This window comes from Cricetulus griseus (genome assembly GCF_003668045.3).
Source record: "Cricetulus griseus strain 17A/GY chromosome 1 unlocalized genomic scaffold, alternate assembly CriGri-PICRH-1.0 chr1_1, whole genome shotgun sequence".
Classification (NCBI taxonomy): Eukaryota; Metazoa; Chordata; class Mammalia; order Rodentia; family Cricetidae; genus Cricetulus; species Cricetulus griseus.
In genome coordinates, this window is record NW_023276807.1 from 240,287,668 (window position 1) to 240,306,331 (window position 18,664).

Sequence of the window (18,664 nt, forward strand, 5' to 3'; positions counted from 1 at the left end):
TCTTCATTTCTGGTTGTTTTTTTTTTTCATTTACATTTTGTCAGCTGTAAATAATGATGGAGAAATATTTAATTTCTTAGCTAGCTGCAAACATTTCGTCAGATTGGTAAAAATACTGAAAGACATCCTCTATGGTTGAGGATTTAATTACATGTACATTACATTATCGAAGGCTACTGGTGGGAGTAGTGCTGAGGTTGACAATATGTATAAAATAAAATTCCTTCCATCTGGTAGCTTACAATGGTAAGCACTTTAGAGGCATGTAGATGTCAAGCCCTAGGGAAGCTTGCGAAACAACACTTAGTCATCTTTACTCTAATACACTGTGCAACACTCAAACACTGTAAAGAATTTAGGCTGTCTGAAAACATATATAGCACATCTGAATTTTAAAATGTCAGCAATGTTTATAAATGAGTAAACAGTAAAGTATATCTTCTCATTTATGGTTTCAAAATGTTCTAGTCTTACCTGATGCTTCTACAATGAGGAGAGTCAAATATACTGGTTTCTAAACAAACTCAAAATATGCTTTACTTTTACTGGGCATCCTTAATTACAAATGACACAGTAGTTTGTGTCATTTATAAATAGTATATATACTTTAAACACAGCCATTCAAAAAGCCCAGATATAGAATGAGATGTTTTAGGGGCATGTCTGACCTTTGGCATTGAGACACAATGTTGTTATCTACAAAGTTCGAGCTTAGGAACTGTGCAACTGAGTTACAAAAAAAAAAAAAAAAAAAAGATACCATAATGCTTTAAGTAAGCTGATGATTTTGTTCAGCCACACCCATATTCTGCTTCACAACGACTGCCTCAAATTGGATATACATACTAGGTCTTGATTATAAATGTTAATCAAATATAGATGCTCAGTCTACAAAAGCATAACAAATTCTGCATGTGGAAGAATATTAAGTGTTTATGTAGTCTTATCCTGTATCCTCTGGAAGAAATACATTAAGAGAGGGACTTGGGGATACATTCTTAGTGAGCCCTATCCCTGGGCTATACTTCCATAGAACCAGCATTTTAAAGGCTAGTTTAGCTTTCACTTCATATTAATTCTTTTTTAACTTAAAAGTTCCATAATCAATTGTGAAAAAATTGTTACTGGAAGACAATGTAAAATTTTGTGTGACAAAAAATAAAGCAACCATCTAGAGGAAGCTATGTATCTCTGTTCTGGATCTGCCTCATGACATAGTAGAACCATGTATTATTAGTACGCATAACGGGTGTTTTTGTTAAAGAACCATGGGCCTAAAAGAGCTTAAACAGGAAAAAAGTAATTCAAATTTACCATAAAATTAAACCCACATATCTTAAGTGAATTACATTAAGAGTTTAGCTGATTCATGTTTATGAACTACAAGCAGATTCTGAGAGAATATTGTACCATATTCAAGCAATATTTTCTTGATTAATAGCAACTATTCAGTGTAATGAATATATAACAGATTTAGAGTTAGAAGGCTCAATCTTCAAACATAGTCATATAGTAATTTGTTTATTCCTTTTTCCATATAGTCATTCATGTATTAATTCACTACACAAATGGTCTTCTGATATCTTACCATGGTAGAGTTAACTTTTCTAGGATATTCTTAGAGAGTCAATGTGTAGCCAGAGAAACATGAGGATAGCTACGATATGGGTGCCATCATAGTACAAAATGGAAGAGATAATAAGCAGGTGAACTGACACAATTTTAGTAGAATAGGATAAGCAGGTGGGGGATTTTATAATACAGTTGCTTTTTAATGTATAACATTGTAGACTGACCATTCTTAAATCCCTTACTGAAGTATTGTTATATGGAGAATAATATTGACATAAAGCGACACACATGTTCTTTTAACTATGTTTGGTATGAGTATTTTGATGGAATTCACAATAGGAGTGCAGAGATATAGTTTAGTTTAGGGGAGTACTTTCCCAGAAAAATGGGGGGGGTAATATTTCTAGCAAAGTAAGCCAAATTATAAAATTATGCTCAAATTACTTGTAAGGTAAGTGCAGATGAAATTGCAGTGATATATCCTGCCTGCAGTGTTGAAATCCTTATGCACTGTGCATGGAAGTATACACTGGTACAACTTTGTAGGAAACTGGTAGGTAGTATTTACAAATGCTCAATATATACAAACCCAATGAAACAGGAATTACACTTCTAGGTTTAAAACTGACAGAACCAAAGGACACATCTAATAATAGAGTTCTTAGTAGCAACATTTGTAATAGTCCAAAGCTAGAAACATAGCTACTAATATGAGAAAAATAGAAATAGTTCTGCATAGTAAAATACCACACAAAAGAATGAATGAATTGCAACTTCATATAACATCATGGCTATGCAGCATATTGTTTTATTTATAAAAAGCACAGGCTAAAAGTAGATTATGCTAGCACAGTCAGGTATATTTGGAATGTGAAACACTGGCTGAGAGGAGCTGGAAGGAGCTACTGTAGTTCTATTTCAGTTTCGATCTGCATGCTGGTTCCATGGTTAAGTCCATTTTGCAAACCTTAATCATGCCTCATACTTAGGAATTATGCACATTTCCATATGTATGTTTTCTTCATTTAAAGTATATGCACAACATGAGGGAAGAAGCTAGAGACTATATGAAGAATTTAAACCAAACCAAACATCTGCAAAGCAATCAAATACACACTGCCAAGCAATCTAGTAAAACAGAGGGAGTTTTACTATGCAAGAATTTGTGGATTTGTCTTCTATCACTCATTTGAGAAATAGGATTTGGCATTTCAAGAATGATGATAACAGAGTGTAAGTAGAGCTTCATGTAAACTAGATGAGATTATAGGTAGGATTGGAGGTCTGGCTAAAATGAGAACATGTGACTACACCATATGGGACTTCAGCTGAGGCAAAACCAAGCTGGTTTTGTTGTTTTGTTTTGGAGACAGGGTCTTACTATGTAGCCCTGGCTGGCCTAAAGCTGGCTGTGTAGTGTAGGGAGAGACCCTGGATACTGTACTGCCAAATGGGCGTGGTCACAGGTATGTAGAGGGGTAGGATAAAGACAGAGGACAGGCCTGCCTCCAGTTCACAGGGATTCTCCCTGCTTTCTGCCTTCTGAGCGTGAAGATTAAAGGTATATACCTCCAAGTCTGCCCAAATAAATCTTTTAAACCAGATAAGCAGGGGTTCAGGGGCAGGGACAGCCATGGGGAGAATGCTGTCAGCAGGCTATGGAAAGTGACCAAAATATACCAGGTTAAAAAGTCCTCAAAGCCCTTTCTGATAATTAAAACAAACAGACATATAGAAGACAGAGCTCATTTCTAGGATATATTCCAAGTTTCTGCAAAGCAGTCTCTTGACTCACTGACTTCCATTACTTCACCCCATTACTCACCCTAAGCAGACTGTGTCTTTTATATTTAGACAAAGGGAAGAGAATTGAGATCAGTGGACGAAGAGAAAGTAGGTTAATAGGATGGAGAGTAGCAGGCCATGTCCGCTTTCCCGTAAGAGAGCAGCAAACAGAAGATTCAGTGTTTAAGAAGTGATGAAAGCCTTGAGACCGATGAGAGAGGAAGTGGCTGCCAAAGGTCACAGTGCACAACAGGTCTGGGGGCGCTTGCTTGTGCTGTACAACTAAACCAGACCTCCCCTAATGTGCTGGCCTTCCGATATGTCTGTTTTCTCATTAAAAAAGAAAAGAAAAAAGGCAGCCACATCTTCAAAGAAGCCAAATCACAATCAATTTTAAATGCCTTTTTTTTTTTGACCATTCCTTGTCCTTTAGGACCTGGGGAGGTCCAAGCTGAAAGCTATGAACTAAATAAACAAACTTTGGATTAAACAAAGCCATCTTCGTGGCTTACTGAACACCAACGTAAGAATCTTAGAGGAGCTCCATGTGAAGTGGTGAGTGAAGACTATGAATAGAACAAATGCTTTAGTAACTTTTCTTTGTATCCTTGAGGTTGTATAGATTCCTAGTGACTGGCTTGTTGGGATTAAACACAAGATGGTATTAACATTTTCAATACTAATTCTAACCAGTATTTACTAGCTCTTACTTAAGTGTGGGTATATCTGGAAAGGAGGAGTATGCTTTAATTGCATATAGTAACTACTTTTCTGCTGCATAAATGCTTTCATGGAAAAAGTATGTATATATAATTTCATAGGCCCAATCATCATATTTCAAGATAAAAAGTTAACAGAACCATTTATCCTTATGATTGTTATATAAGACTAGATGAGGAGCAAATTGGAGATGCCCTTTGTTTTCCTTAGCATTGTCAGTGTCTCTCCATTTCCCTAGTCCTCTAAAAACTGGGATAAGGCAGCTTCTTTGACTAATTAACCCAAAGAGGTTTGACTAATAGAAGAAGATTGCAGGCATAATTACTTAAACGATCATGTATATAGCACTTAATGATCATTATCATTTATTCCAATATTATTGCTAATAAATGGTAAAACTGTTTAAGCTAAATGCTGTCACTTCACATAAGTGCATCATGGCTAGCAGTTGCAATTCCTAATTCATGTGGGAATCCATGAGACATTGTGGCTTTCCTTAATGCATGCTGATGCCTGCTTCAATTTATAGACTTTAAAAAGGAGACAATATTTAGTATTTATCCCCTTATCTAGAGTACATAACAAGCCATCATGCTGTCATTCCGCTCCAAACCATGGTCCCAGCTAATACCATTTACATCCCTGGCTTTCAGGAGATCAATGAGATTTTTGAAAGTCACTTTTTCTCTACAAAAAAGTCAATGATTGTATAACTAACACCCATGTTTCAAGCGCTAATTCCAGTCCATTCTCTTGCTTACTAGGATTCAGAAACTAGAGATTGCCATCACGTTCTTATGTACCCCTGGTAGGTTACTTTTGCTCTAAAAGGCAGAACCAGTAAAGTGATACTTGAGTTTTCCCTAGGCTCGTTTCTACCATTATTTTCTCTCCTATTAAGAGTGACAAGAGAAAAAGAATTGAGAAATGTGCTGTAAAAATCAATGACCAATGTTATCTACAGAGTACTCAAAAGGTAAGACTATTTCATATGCAAACACACACACACACACACACACACACACACGCGCGCACGCGCACGCACATGCACACACGCGCACACATGCACGCACACACACGCACACGCACGCACACGCACACGCGCACGCACACACGCACACACGCACACACGCGCACACATACTCACGCACACACGCACACACACACACACACGCACGCACACGCACACACACACACACGCACACACACGTCTTGAGCAAGAGACGCCACCATTACTGTATCTCATCATCTCTGTCGCTTCTCAGGAATGCACTTTAAAGAGCAATTTAGCTTTTAGATCGCATACAAATAGTTATCTGAGGGCTGGAGCTAAAAGGAGGTCTCTTTGGGTTTTTATAGATTACTGGGAAAGAGAAAACAAAGGGAAAATAAAAGAGAACCACAATAGTGGCCATTAGGAAGAAGGGAGGTAGATACCTAATAAAGGAAAATTTGGGCAAGTGTTTTATCCCTGCTTCTTCCCTTTGAGACAGAGTCTCATGTGGCCTCTGAACCCATTATATAGTTAAAGATGACCTTAGATTTCTCATACTCTTTCCCCTCCTGAGTGCTGGGATTGTAAGCATGCACCATCTTTATTTGGTGTTAGGGATAGAATCCACAGGCTTCCTGCTTGCTAAGTAAGTACTCTCAACAGCAACAACCCTGCCTCCTAGTTATATATCAAAAGGGATAATCTTGCTAGCTTATAGCTCACAACCTGGGTCTCTCCAAATGGATGCTTACTATATGGCTCTCTCCAGACAAGTGAGAGGGAGAAGCTGAGACCAATTATCCGAGATGAAAGCAGCAGTATCTTCTACACTTTAATCTTGTTAGTGACTTAGATCATTCCTTGCTGTGTCATAGCATCTCTTCTTATTGTTATATATTATTGTTTCAAGTTAAAGTCAATATCATATGAGTTAAGTTTATGTACTTATTTTTTCCCCCCAGATTTTCATGGTGTCATTGCTGTGATTCCCAAGGGGAAGTTTCCTATTCTATTTGAAAAAGTTTTATAGACTTTGTGTGTGTGTGTGTGTGTGTGTGTGTGTGTGTGTGTGTGTGTGTGTGCTGTGTTGTAGATGTGTGGTGTATGCACAAGCATACATGCATGTGGAAGCCAGAGTTTGATATCAGGTTTATTTCTATAATTGCTCTCCTTTCTTTCTTCCTTCCTTCCTTCCTTCCTTCCTTCCTTCCTTCCTTCCTTTCTTTCTTTTCTTTTCTCCCTCCCTCCCTCCCTCCCTCCCTCCCTCCCTCCCTCCCTCCCTCCCTCCCTCCCTCCCTCTCTCTCTCTGTTTTTTTGAGACAGGGTTTCTCTGTGTAGCTTTGGAGCCTATCATGACATTCGCTCTGGAGACCAGGCTGGCCTCGAACTCACAGAGATCCACCTGTCTCTGCCTCCCGGGTGCTGGGATTAAAGGCTTGCATCACCAATGCCAGGCAAGGTTAGCACATATTGTTTCTGCCCAGTTCCATTTTTATTTCTTGGGACAGGGTCTCTCACCGAACCCCGAAGCTTTGTGATTATGCTGGGTTGGTTGCCCAAGATATACAGGAATCCACTTATTTTAAAACTCGTCCTTCACCCTTATTCATCTCCAGTATTAGAATACACTGGGGATTTGAATATGTCTTCATGCTTGTGCTGAGTCCTTTACATGCTATAATCTTTTAATTTTTAGGTATATATTTTTTCTATCAACTAGTTCACACTGATTCGTGTAAGACAATATTTATAGTAAGAGAATTAGTTTTAATCTTGCTTGTTAGTATACTTGTTCAGCATACCACTGCAAATGTGTTTAAAATTGACATTGTCTTCCAGGGATCAATGTGTTGGAAGAGAGAAGTGTGAAGAATGAAGAGAAACTAGCATGCTCAGTTGTGGTGTGCAATGTATGCTCAAACTTGCTGTTTCCCAGACAACTTAGGGGGCAGATAGTGGATTTCAATTTGAAGAGAGCTTAAGAAAAAGTAAAGTTAAAGGTTAAGTCATATTCCAGTGTCACTCCATTCCTCTGGATCTGGACTACTCTTCAGCTAGCTGCACATGGAAATAGTGTGGTCCTAGTTCGGCATTGCTGGAAGAGGGTAAGAGGCAGCTATCTTTGGAGGCGAGGCCTACTGGAATATTTTAAGTCACTGGGGACATGTTTTTCAAGATGATTGTGAGGCCTCAGTCTTTTCACTTTTGTGTGTCCTAGTGACAATGTGATCAGTTTGCTCCATCATATATTCCTACGTTTGTCTGAACAAATCCAATTCATGCTGACTAACAGACCATGGGCAGAGAGCCAAAATAAACCTTTTTTTTCCCCCTTATAGATTTATTATTTCAAGATTTTCTAAAGTAACAGAAAGGGGACTTAAAAAAAAAATCAACTGCACTAGTTGAGATTTCAAATCACCAACTATGTGACTAACTCTCAAGAGTGATTCCCTGCTGCTCCTCAAGACCAGGCTTGTCTTGCCAGACCTTCCAAGGTTCTCATAAACAACTTCCAAACCTCCTATTTTTAAAGTACCTACCATGTATTAGTCATCATCCAACAGTGCTGATTTTTTAAACTGACAACAATTTCTAAAACTGGTTTCTGTATCTTTGGCTACTTAGATTTAATGAAGGAAAATATAATGAACGAAATATCAAAGAAAAGCTAAAGTCCCTGAAATTAGTACTTTAGCCCCAAGTGCCATGTTCTTGAAGCACTCAGATCATGTAGTTGGCACAGGTCTGGACAAAATCCAGTAGCATTCAGGTCCCCACTATCCCTGCTCTAATGCCATCCACAGACGTGACACAAGTGCAAAGCAATGGCAAAGCACACATTCATGTGTGATGCTCCAAAAGGTTTCATTATTTCCCTAAATGATCACAAATTTTAAATAAAAATAGCCTCTAAAGCTGTAATGACTCCTCTGGGCCAGTGTGCTAAAATCTCTCCATCTGCTCACTGCCCACCAGAGCTCTGTATCATGTGTGGAGTTTGTCAGAGCCATTAGGCCATCGAGGACAAGCTGCCCTTGGTTACAGAGTCTGAGAAGCACCTTGGCGACTTCTTTTCCCCTCAGCCTTCACACAAAACTCTTGCCATACAAGCAGTCATCTTCTTTCCCCACTGGAACAACAGTGCAAAAACTATTTTCTGTCTTCCTGATTGATTTTCTTTCACATTCCCAAGAGGTTACCCATCATCCTTCACTGCCCTTTCCTCCCACACTTCCAGGAAGAGATTTTATATCCTAGTTTTCAGAGGAAATCAATACAATAGGTGAGACCTTTGAACTCTCCTCTATAAGCAGCGACTTCAACTTCTAATGCAACATCCTCCCATTGCACTGCCCAAGTCCTTCAGCCCTCATGGTTAAGTCACCAGGGGCTTCATTCACCCTCGCCACTGAATCTCACCCTCTTACCTTCATGGCACCTTTCCTTCTGACTACAAAGATACAATGGAGACAATACTTGGCAGCTCCCATGACATACCTAGCTCTCTAATTCTAACTGTTAACCTTTATCCCACCACACTTCACTCATACTAAAATCCAAAACAGTGTATTGGCACTCCCTCTTCCGGCCACCCAGGCTGCCTGGTTCTACTCCATTGTCCTACCAGACCCACTTTGGTGCCCTTCTATACAGTCTGCCTACTAGTCATCCAGTCTTGCTACTCTGACCTTTCTGGCTTTGGTGACTACTCTTACTCTTGGCTGACTAAGGACAGAAACGGTAGCTTCTGAGGAGACTATTCCTTCTTTGGCTTCTCTCCTTATCCATTACATCTAGGTGGCATTGAAGTCTGCACACATTTCTGTCACTGGGGTTGGGGTCTGATGAAGGGAGACTAATTCCACAGTGCTAACCTCTATCCTCATCCAGCCAGCCTGCTCTATAGCCCACTCTTTTAATGGCTCTAAAGGGTTTATCCTATGCAACAGGCCATAACAACTGTAGATCTGCCAGCTACTTGATGTATTGTACTTTCACAGTTTCTTTTTTTACTATGCCAATGAAAATTTTGTCTTAAATAGAAAAATCAGTATAACAAAACACGTTTCTGTAAGTTTTACATACAAAATTATCACATCCATTATTTGCTGTGTACGTGTTTCCTGTGGGTTGGACAAGGCCATTGTTTTAAACCAGAGCACCTGCAACCACTGCCATGGAAACCTTCTAAGATGGTTCTATCAATATTCCCTTTTATATGGGGACATGAGACCCTTCACTGAGAGCTCTCTCCAGCCTTATATCATCCTCCATCAAGTGCATCTGGTCCTGAGGGATGTTAGAAAAGACAGGAGGTGGAAAGTTGAATAGGGTGGGATGGGAGCTACCTGTGAGTGACTTCATATGAGTAACCCCGATAAGCTCACTGTTTCACCAAGTTGATCATGGATGGAATAATTTCTTTGGTCTCTGTGAATGCTCTATCTGGGGTAGACATTTCTCCATGTCTCCCAAAGGAAAAGTAATACAATAATAAAACAAAATCAATCACTACTGTTTCATGAGAAATTTGGTACCCACAGGGGGGAAAAATGTCAAATTTAACAACTAAATGAAAGTAGGGTTCAGAGCTTCTTTAGCATCTATTCATAGACTCCTTATAAGCCATGTTTTGAACCTCTCTTATAAGAAAAAGGAAGGATTCAAGAATGGGTGAAAAATTTTTAAAAGATTATCATAATCATAGCCCACTATGGAACACAAACAGAAGAGACATGTTAATCATGACAACAATTTCAGGGAGTCAAGGACATTATTTTCCTTATACAATAGTTGCTCATTTTCTTTTCACTCAATTTAGTCCAGGCTTTAGCATACATTTGTGAATGCTCATTACTCCAGACACATTTGCTGTTTCCTGCATAAATGGCCTTTGAAAACAATTCAAAATCTTCACTACTTAAGAGTTTTCTAGGCTGCTCATGCTTAAGAGTCTGTCTGATAATGACTATGACAAAAGGTTGTCCTGCCCTGACTATAAAATTAGAAAAGAAAAGCCTGTGCTGTCTCCCCACAGGGCATCCTTCCTTCAGCAGGAGCCTTGCTGGTGTGATTCTTCTTCTTTTGCTTGGCTACATAGTAAATATAAGAGACTGATATTTGAATAAAATGTGAAAAGCACCCAAATTGGTTTATGTTCCTGGCCTTAAAAAAAAAAAAACTTAAAATATCTAATTTTTTGACAGTTACAAGTAACATTTAATTCTGCTTGAAAGCCCAAGCATAAAGGTGTCAAAAACAATTAGTATTTTAATAGCTCCCTTTCTTAGGTTATTAGGCAGACACAAGTTCATCAGAAAGAGAACAAAAAATCTTCTCAAGCAAATAAGCCAATAACACTTAGAGAAATAATACTATTTCACTACATTGTTCCTTATGCTTTTTCTATATTAAAGAAGATATATTTAAAAGAAATAGAAATAGATGCTGTCAACATTTACCACTGTAATGAAGTTCTCTTGACAGGGACTGCTTTCCCATTGGGCTCCTTGCTTTTAAAGAAGCCAGGAGGTAGCTAGCACTCAGTAGACAACCCTGAAAACCTTTGTGATTTCCTAATTCTACCCCAGGCCATGTTCTTGTTGTTGAGGGAAAAGAATGGCAGATAAGTAAGAGGACCCAGGACTTTTTGGAATGGGGTTAAGGGTGGCTGTAGATGGAAGTTTTTGATGCACAGACACGACACATGACTTGTATGTCTCCCTCAGAGCTACTTTGCAGAGCAATATGCTAATTCAAGGATATTTAACTGGCTCCACATTTAATTCTGACTTCAAGTCTTGAAGAGTGGCAGAGCAGCTGTGCCTAGAGGCAATACAATCTTATTTCTATAAAAATCTCTCAAAGCTCCATATATAAGTGGGAGTGTAAAAATAGATAATCAAATCCAAATTAAGGCTATTAAGAACTGATTTACTGTAAAGATAATATAGCAAAATTTTGTTTAGGTTATGGATGTTCACTAAAAATGTGTAATACTTGTTTGCCTAAAATTTTGATTATGTTTTATCTTATTTTGTCACAGTTAAATAGTTTTATCATTAGGGTTTTTAATTGCATATAGTTGGTAAAAATCTTTACTGATTACTCTATATCCATTTAACTTGGGGGAAAAATCCTACTGTACTCCTTAATGAATAGAGAAAGCATCTAAGGAGGATGCAATCAAACTGCAGGCAGATGTACCATGAGGGAGTGACTCAACAATTCATATTTGCATCCCCTGTCACAAAAAGTGGACTGATCCCATGGGAAGAAAAATACCCAAGGATAAAAGGAGTTGTAGCACATGGGAAAGGTTTAGCAATCCAGGAGTGTATCCTAGGTTACACAGAAAACAAATGGTTAAAAAAGAAAACAGGCTCATCAAGCTGTCTGTGAGCAAGTTCTCCAGCTGTTATGAGATCCTCCTCCTATTATTTTTTTTTCTGCTATTCTCTTTTACTTGTCCTCCATTGAGTCTATTTCTCAAATGATTCTCCTTTTGTTCTAAAAATTCATCATTAGACAACTCATTTGCTTATATAAGACTAGCACTTTTCTGGGACAGACTCTTGACAGAGAACATTCTGTCTTTCTAACTTAGAACACCCAATGGTATTTCCCCATCTCCTTCAGAGGTTTACATGGTCACTGGAAGTACCTTCTGAATGTTTCCCTTTTGCTTTTACTTGTCCTTTAGGTTCTATGCTCATTACTCAAATACCAATTTAGTCTAAATTCCTTGCCCTGGCAACAAATTCTCAATGTTTTTCTTGTCTATGTAATCCTTGACTTTCATTAACCTCTATTTGAGACTGTAAGATTTTCATAAAAAATGCTTTTAAATTTTTATTATGTTCAACTAAAAGAGTAACTTAATATTTTCTCTAGGTTTGGACTTAATGGATTGTTCCTATCAGAAGATATACTCCTTCCTTCATTTTAATGTTACATATTCAAGACTACGTTAGGGAAAGTGTTCAGAAGAGCCCCTGAGCCTCTCAGAGAAAATCCAATCATGACTATATCCTAACTTCCACATCTGATCCAACAGTGGTGATCAAATAGCTCCTTTAGATGACAAATGCCATTTAAGAGAGAGTGTATGCACAATGAGAGCATCAGCACTTGGCATATTAAGTTCCACTCATGTAGGTGCCATTCACCGACTTGATTATGTTCCTAAGTATGCAGTAGTTGCTCCATTCAAACCTAAACACAATCAGGTCTGTTCACTCAACATGTTCTTTCTTAACATTCATGCTCTGACCATTAATCCAGCTAACTACTGGGCTATAATAGAGAACACAGGCATCCTGCTCGATGGCCCTGTCTCCATTCCTTGGAACTCATGGAAGACAAAATACTGAAAAGATTGCTGTAAGAACAGGGTGATGGGAGGTTAACAGAAACCACAGATCCTCAGGTTCTTAAGGAATTCAGAAAGGCCCTGCTGAGAAGGTACATGTACTGTTCCTAGTGTTCATCCCTGTTATTCAGGCTCTGCACTTATTTCTGTTTACACTTTGATAACTTAGATGCTGAAGCCAAGTTTGGGTTAGTCTTTTAGACTTCCTGATCTTGTCAAAATTCTGTACATGTATCCTAGCATTTAGCAAATGAATACAAATTACTACTGGTCTATCACTGAACTAGATTGTACATTGTGGTAAGGTGTTTCTTTTTTTCCCTTTCATCCTTCTTTTTCTTGAAGATAGTGTTTCACAGCATAGAGCAAGATGTTCTGACCTTGAACTTGCATATTGCCTTGGCCTCTTGAGTACTAGCTGGTCAGTTTTTATTGTCAACTCCATACAAATGAGAGTCATCTGTTAAGAGGGAGCCTCAAATCAGAAACTGCATTAATCGAGTTGGTGGTCTCTAGACAAGTCTGTGGAGGCATCTTCATATTTAATGAATGATGGATGTGGGATGGCCCAGTCCATTATGGGATGTACCACTCATGGGCAGGTGGTCTTGTGTTGCAAAAGAAACCTGTACAGGGGTTGGAGAGATGGCATTGACTGCTCCTCCAAGGTCCTGAGTTCAATTCCTAGCAGCCACATAATGGCTCACAGCCATCTATAATGAGATCTCATGACCTATTTTGGTGTGCAGGCAAACATGCTGACAGAACACTGTATACATAATAAATAAATCTTAAAAAATCAAGATGAAAAAGCAACTTGTGCTAGCCACGGAAGGCAAACAAGTGTTCATTCATGGCTGCTATTTCAGTGCCTGTCTCCAGGTTCCTTCCCTGTATCCTTGCTGTACTTTTCTTACTGTAAACCAGAAGATGAATAGACCCTACCAAGATGGGTTTGTCCTGTCCCAACTTGGTAAGACAGACTTTTTTGATTCCCCAAGAAAGACATTACCTCCTCTGAGGAGTTGATGAGGAGGGTGGAAAAGGAGGGAGGTAGGAGAAGGAATGGGAAAGGGAACTGGGGTTGGCATGTAAAAAACAACCAATAAAAAAAAAACATTAAAGGTAAATCATAAAAAAAAAACTCCCCCAAACCTAAGTTGCCTTTGGTCACAGTTTTCATCACAGCGAGAGAAAAGGAAATATAGACATTGGTACCAGAAAGTAGGCAATTACTGTGACAGACTTGACTGTGTTGTTTTGGGGAGGATTGTGTAAGTAGCCAGAAGTTTGGGATGGAAGGTTGTTGAGTGTTCAGCACTCAGTGGGCTATTCTGTGGGAGTTTGGAAGATAAGAATACTGACAGAAACTTAAATGGAGGCCTGGTTTTTTGAAGTTTCACAGCCTCCTAAAAACTCTATAGGAGCCATTCATGTGATATTTTGAATTATGAACTTGTGACTTCTGCTCAGCCTGGCTTGAATAAATGTTTGTCATTTACGAGAAACCAGCCCACTGATGGGAAACTTTTGCTTTACCTTGGCAATTGATGTTAGTTTGTTGGTGCTGAATGAATTTTTTAAATATTTAATTTTTTTTAAAGACTGTGTGACTTGTAAAATCTTTTATACTGTAACATTAATAAGAATTCCTGGAGACAAATAAGAAAGACAATGTTATGGGCTAATAGTGATATATTTGAGTGTCAAGTTGACAAGGGGTCAATTGCATTGGTTAGCTTTTTCTCAGCTTGGCATAAGCTAAAGTCATCTTGGAAAACAGAACCTTAAATGAGGGAATAGTCCCATTAGATTGGCCTGTGGACCTATTTGTAGGGACATTTGCCTTCCTAAGTATTGATGTGGGTGGTGTCACAACTGGGTAGGTAGTCCTGAGTCATACATAGAGTACGCTGAGCAAGTTATGGAGAGCAAGTCAATGAGCAGCTTTCCTCCATGCTCTCTACTTCTGTTTCTGACTCCAGGTTCTTGCCTTTACTTCTTGTCCCAATTTCCCTTTGTGTTGGACTGTAAGCTGTAAGAAGAAAAAAACCCTTTCCTTCCCAAATTGCTTTTGGTCATGGGTGTTTATTATAGCAATAGAAAGCCATCCAAGACAGTGCTGCAATTACAGGTGTGTCCCCACACCACTATGCCAACATTTAAGTTATCTGCCATCTGTTGCATAAGATCCCCTCATCCCTTAAACCACCACCTCAGTGTCTTGCACATACTAAGCAAGCACTCTATTATTAATTGAGCTATAGACATGGCCCTTGTATATCTATTCAAAGTGCCCAGGGAACACTTACTATAGGTTATTTAATAAATAGTAGGTTATCAAGTATAAATAATGTGATTTCAGCCTAGCCTTTCAAAGCAAAAGTAAAAGAAAAGAGAATAGTGAAAGAGGTCAAGCAAATATTTTTGGTACAGATCTGCATAGGATAAGGGATTAAATAGCTGGATTTATCTAAGATTTCATTGCTTCTGATAGCCACTGGAGACAAAATCCTTTATATCAGGGTGTTAAAATGTATAGTGAGGTATTTTAGTGCAAAAAATCCAAAGGATATTCAATTAGTTTTTTTTTTAATTCTTAAATAAGAGATGTTCTATGCATATAAAGACAAACTACAAGATTTGGAAATATAGCTATGGTTCTAAAATGACATTAACAATGTAAAAAAACCAAAAAATATATATAGTCAATAAAAGATATGATGATAAGAGTTTCAAATAGCAGCTATTAAGATTAAGTTTGTGGTTTGATACATAAGTATGTGTTATTAGTCAGGGTTTTCTAGAGTAAAAGAACTTATAGTGAATCTCTCTATATAGAAGGGATTTGTTAGAATGACATGTAGGCTGCAGCCCAGCTAATCCAACAACAGCTGGCTGGGAATGGAAGGTCCAAGAACCTAGTATTTGCTCAGTCCACAAGTCTAGATGTCTCAGCTGGCTTTCAGTATATGCTGGAATCCTGAAGAAGTAGGTAAGTAGGTTCTAATACAAGTGAAGGAATGGCCTTGCTAGCAAGGTGAGGGCAAGCAGGTAAAGAGCAAAAGCTTCCTTCTTCCATGTCCTTCTACAGTCTTCCAGGACAAAGTGTGGCCTAGATTAGATCTGGACTAAAGGTGTGTTTTCCTCTCTCAAGATCCACATTAGAAGTGGACCATCCTTCTCCAAATTAGGCAAAAATCCCTCACAGGTGTGCTCTCCATTTTTGGGTTTTAGTTACTGATGTAGTCAAGTTCACAACCAAGAACAGCCATCACAAGTCTACCCCTTGTCAACGGACACACAACCATATCACCTTAGGTTGTGATTAGGTTCCAAATAGAAACAATAACCAGGTCATAATAATGCCTAAACAGAATATACTATGCTACATACAATCACAAACTCATTCTGTATTTAAGCAGGTCATAATTATGCCTAAGATAATATAACTATCCCTCATAAAACTGCTAACACATTATAAATTTAGAATAGGTGACAATGCTGAGGAGATATTCTTTTAGTGCATCAAACTTAAATATGATAACCATTGATATTCTCTTAATTGATAGTGCAACACACGATAAAGTAATTGTGGAAAGAAAAAAGTATCTGTACAGATGCATTCTTAACAAAATATGACAAACACTCATGGCAATCACAATGTGGCATTCGCTGGTACTTATAACTACCTTCTTCTATCCATCCTGTATTTCCTCCACCTTTGGCAAGCACCTCAGTAGGTCTTGTCCTATACCTTAATTCTTGAAGGGTATGTGCCCTTGTCATCATGTCTGGATTAGGCTGTTTTGGTTCCCATTGACTTTAATCACAGGATATTGTAGTACAAAGGGATGGCCCAAAGGGTCTCCTGAGCTCCAGATATAATCTCTTTTACCTCCATTGTGGAGAAGTAATCTAATTTCCTTATGGTAATGTGGATCTATCATCCCTCCAAACACATTCCTTTCTTAGCCTGTTGGTTTATCAGTATTAGAAGTCTACATTATCCAGGGGAAAGTCTAAGCTTCCATTTCAATGGAATGTTTGTTGTAGCTCGTGCCAGGAGCATTACCCACTCTGGAACCAAAATTTTTAGGTCAGCAGACTTTAGGTCACAGGAACAGGAAGAAAAATTTTCCTAGTGGGTCATTAAGGGTGGTGGTGAGTGGACTATTCTCTTTTACACTCCTTGATTCCTGGACATGTGGATCCTGGCTATGGGGAAAACTGTACCTCTCATTGAAAGCACATGCCACCTTCTGGAGAACACGGCCCACCTTCCAGTCTGCTAATTGATACTGATGCTGTAAATGTGTCTTCAAAAGGCCATTCCATCTATCAGGCCAGCTACTCCAAGGAGGTGGGAACGTAGTAAGACCCAAGGATTGCATGATCACAGGCACACTGTCACACTTGCCTGGCTATGAATTGTGTTCCTTGGTCACGATCAATACTGTGTGGAATACCATGATTGTAGATAAGGCATTCTGTAAGTCCATGCAGAGTGGTGTTGCAAAAAGTATTATGTACAGGAAAAGCAAATCCACAACCAGAATAAGTATCTTAACTCCAGTGTGGACAGAGTGGTCCTTTCCATGGAGGATGTGGTCCTATGCAGTCAACATGCCACAAAGTCACTGGCTGGTCACCCAGGAGAGATGCCATCCATATCTGTTTGGTGATATATTAAAGCTTGCTTGGGGATTCAGAAAGCAAAGTCAGCCACAAGCTATGGATGCCAGGCGCACACCTTTAATCTTAGGACTCAGGTCTAAGAGGTAGAGCAAGCTCTCTGAGTTCAAGGCCATCCAGGGATATATGAGATTGAATCAGTCTAAAAGAGCAACAGATCATACACCTTTAATCCCGCACTAGAGGGGTATAAAAAAATAGAAGCAGGGTCTTCAGTAGTCAGTAGGAGGCATTCATTCTCCAGCCACACTGAGGAGAGGTTACAGTCTGAGGCTTGGTGAGAGCTCGTGGAGACAGGATCAGTCCTTTCAGTCTGAGGAAGAGGTAAGAACATAGTGACCAGCTGCTTTGCTTTTCTGATATTCAGCCTGAAGCTTGAACCCAAATATCTGTCTCTGGGTCTTTTATTTTGTGTTTTTGTGGGACTCAGGGTTGGTCTCTCCTGTTGGCTCAACAACAGCTGTAGCCAGGTCAGCCTTGGTGAGTAGAAGTCCATGATCTTGAGCACATGCATAATCTCTGCCACTATGGCCACTTTTTTCATGGGTCTATTGGGCAAAGCCAGGATTGGCTGGAGAAAGAAGCTGGCTGTCCATGACTGGGCCATCCTATCTACTTGATTCCTGAACTCCTCAGCTGAACACCTTCAGACGAGTATAGATATGGAACAGAAGTATTTTCACATCCTTCGCCAATTTACAGGAAGCTATCCGACTTCTTTCCCAGATGTCTTGCCCACCAGTTTTAAATTAGCAAGTCCATTCCTTCACTAGCATCAGAGCCTACTTCTTCAGGGTTCCAGCACATACTGAAAACCACCCGAGACATCTACACTTGTGGACTGAGCAACTACTAGATCCTTGAATCTTCCATTCCCAGCTAGCCATTGTTGGATTAGATGAAATGCAGCCTGTAAGTCATTCTAATAAACCATATGTATATATATATGAGGGTTGGAACTACAGCTATGGTTTTAAAAAGATATTAACAATAAATGGCCAATAAAAAGATATGAAGATAAAAATTTAAAACAGCAACTGATAAGATTAAATTTGTGGCTTGGTACATATGTGGCTATATATGTATTTGTGGTTTGATACATATGTATGCATATATAAATACATACACATATGTATGTATATGTAATTTAAATATGTTTATATATAGCCCACATCTTGTATGGTATTTTTAAATAGCATCTGTTTGTTAAAACTAATGTAGATGTTTCCACAGTGGTTTTATTAAAAGAAATAAAAAGTGGCCATCATTCCTGCAGAATGCTTTTGTAAAGCTAAAGACTAACAAAACAGTGCTATCTAGTGGTTACATCTGTGAACAGGAGGCAAAGCACACCAGAGGCTGTAGAACCTCCCAGACACTGGCTCTAAGTAGCTTGACATTGTGCCACAAGAGAAAACAGTTGCACAAGGGATAGTAAGTCCTACACGGAAAGGAATCAAACACTGATCACATAGTTCTTTTCAGTGTGGCATGGAAAACACTATGAACTTGGCCTCTGATGT

The 18,664-nt window shown here is 38.9% G+C and overlaps 1 protein-coding gene across 8 annotated transcripts in view; it reads right to left on the reverse strand.

Annotated features, from left to right (window-relative positions):
* The window catches only part of Diaph3 (diaphanous related formin 3), a 437,024-nt gene that overhangs the window by 93,635 nt on the left and 324,725 nt on the right, over window positions 1-18,664 (reverse strand). The window contains exon 28 of one of the 8 annotated variants that reach the window (XM_027394031.2): window positions 17,406-17,454. The exons of 6 other annotated variants lie outside the window; for them this stretch is intronic. In XM_027394031.2, the coding sequence (XP_027249832.1) occupies window positions 17,450-17,454 (5 nt within the window). In that variant the 3' untranslated portion in view covers window positions 17,406-17,449. Of the gene's footprint in view, window positions 1-17,405; window positions 17,455-18,664 lie in introns of those variants that run through there. One more of the 8 variants, XM_027394032.2, reaches the window with a different exon arrangement.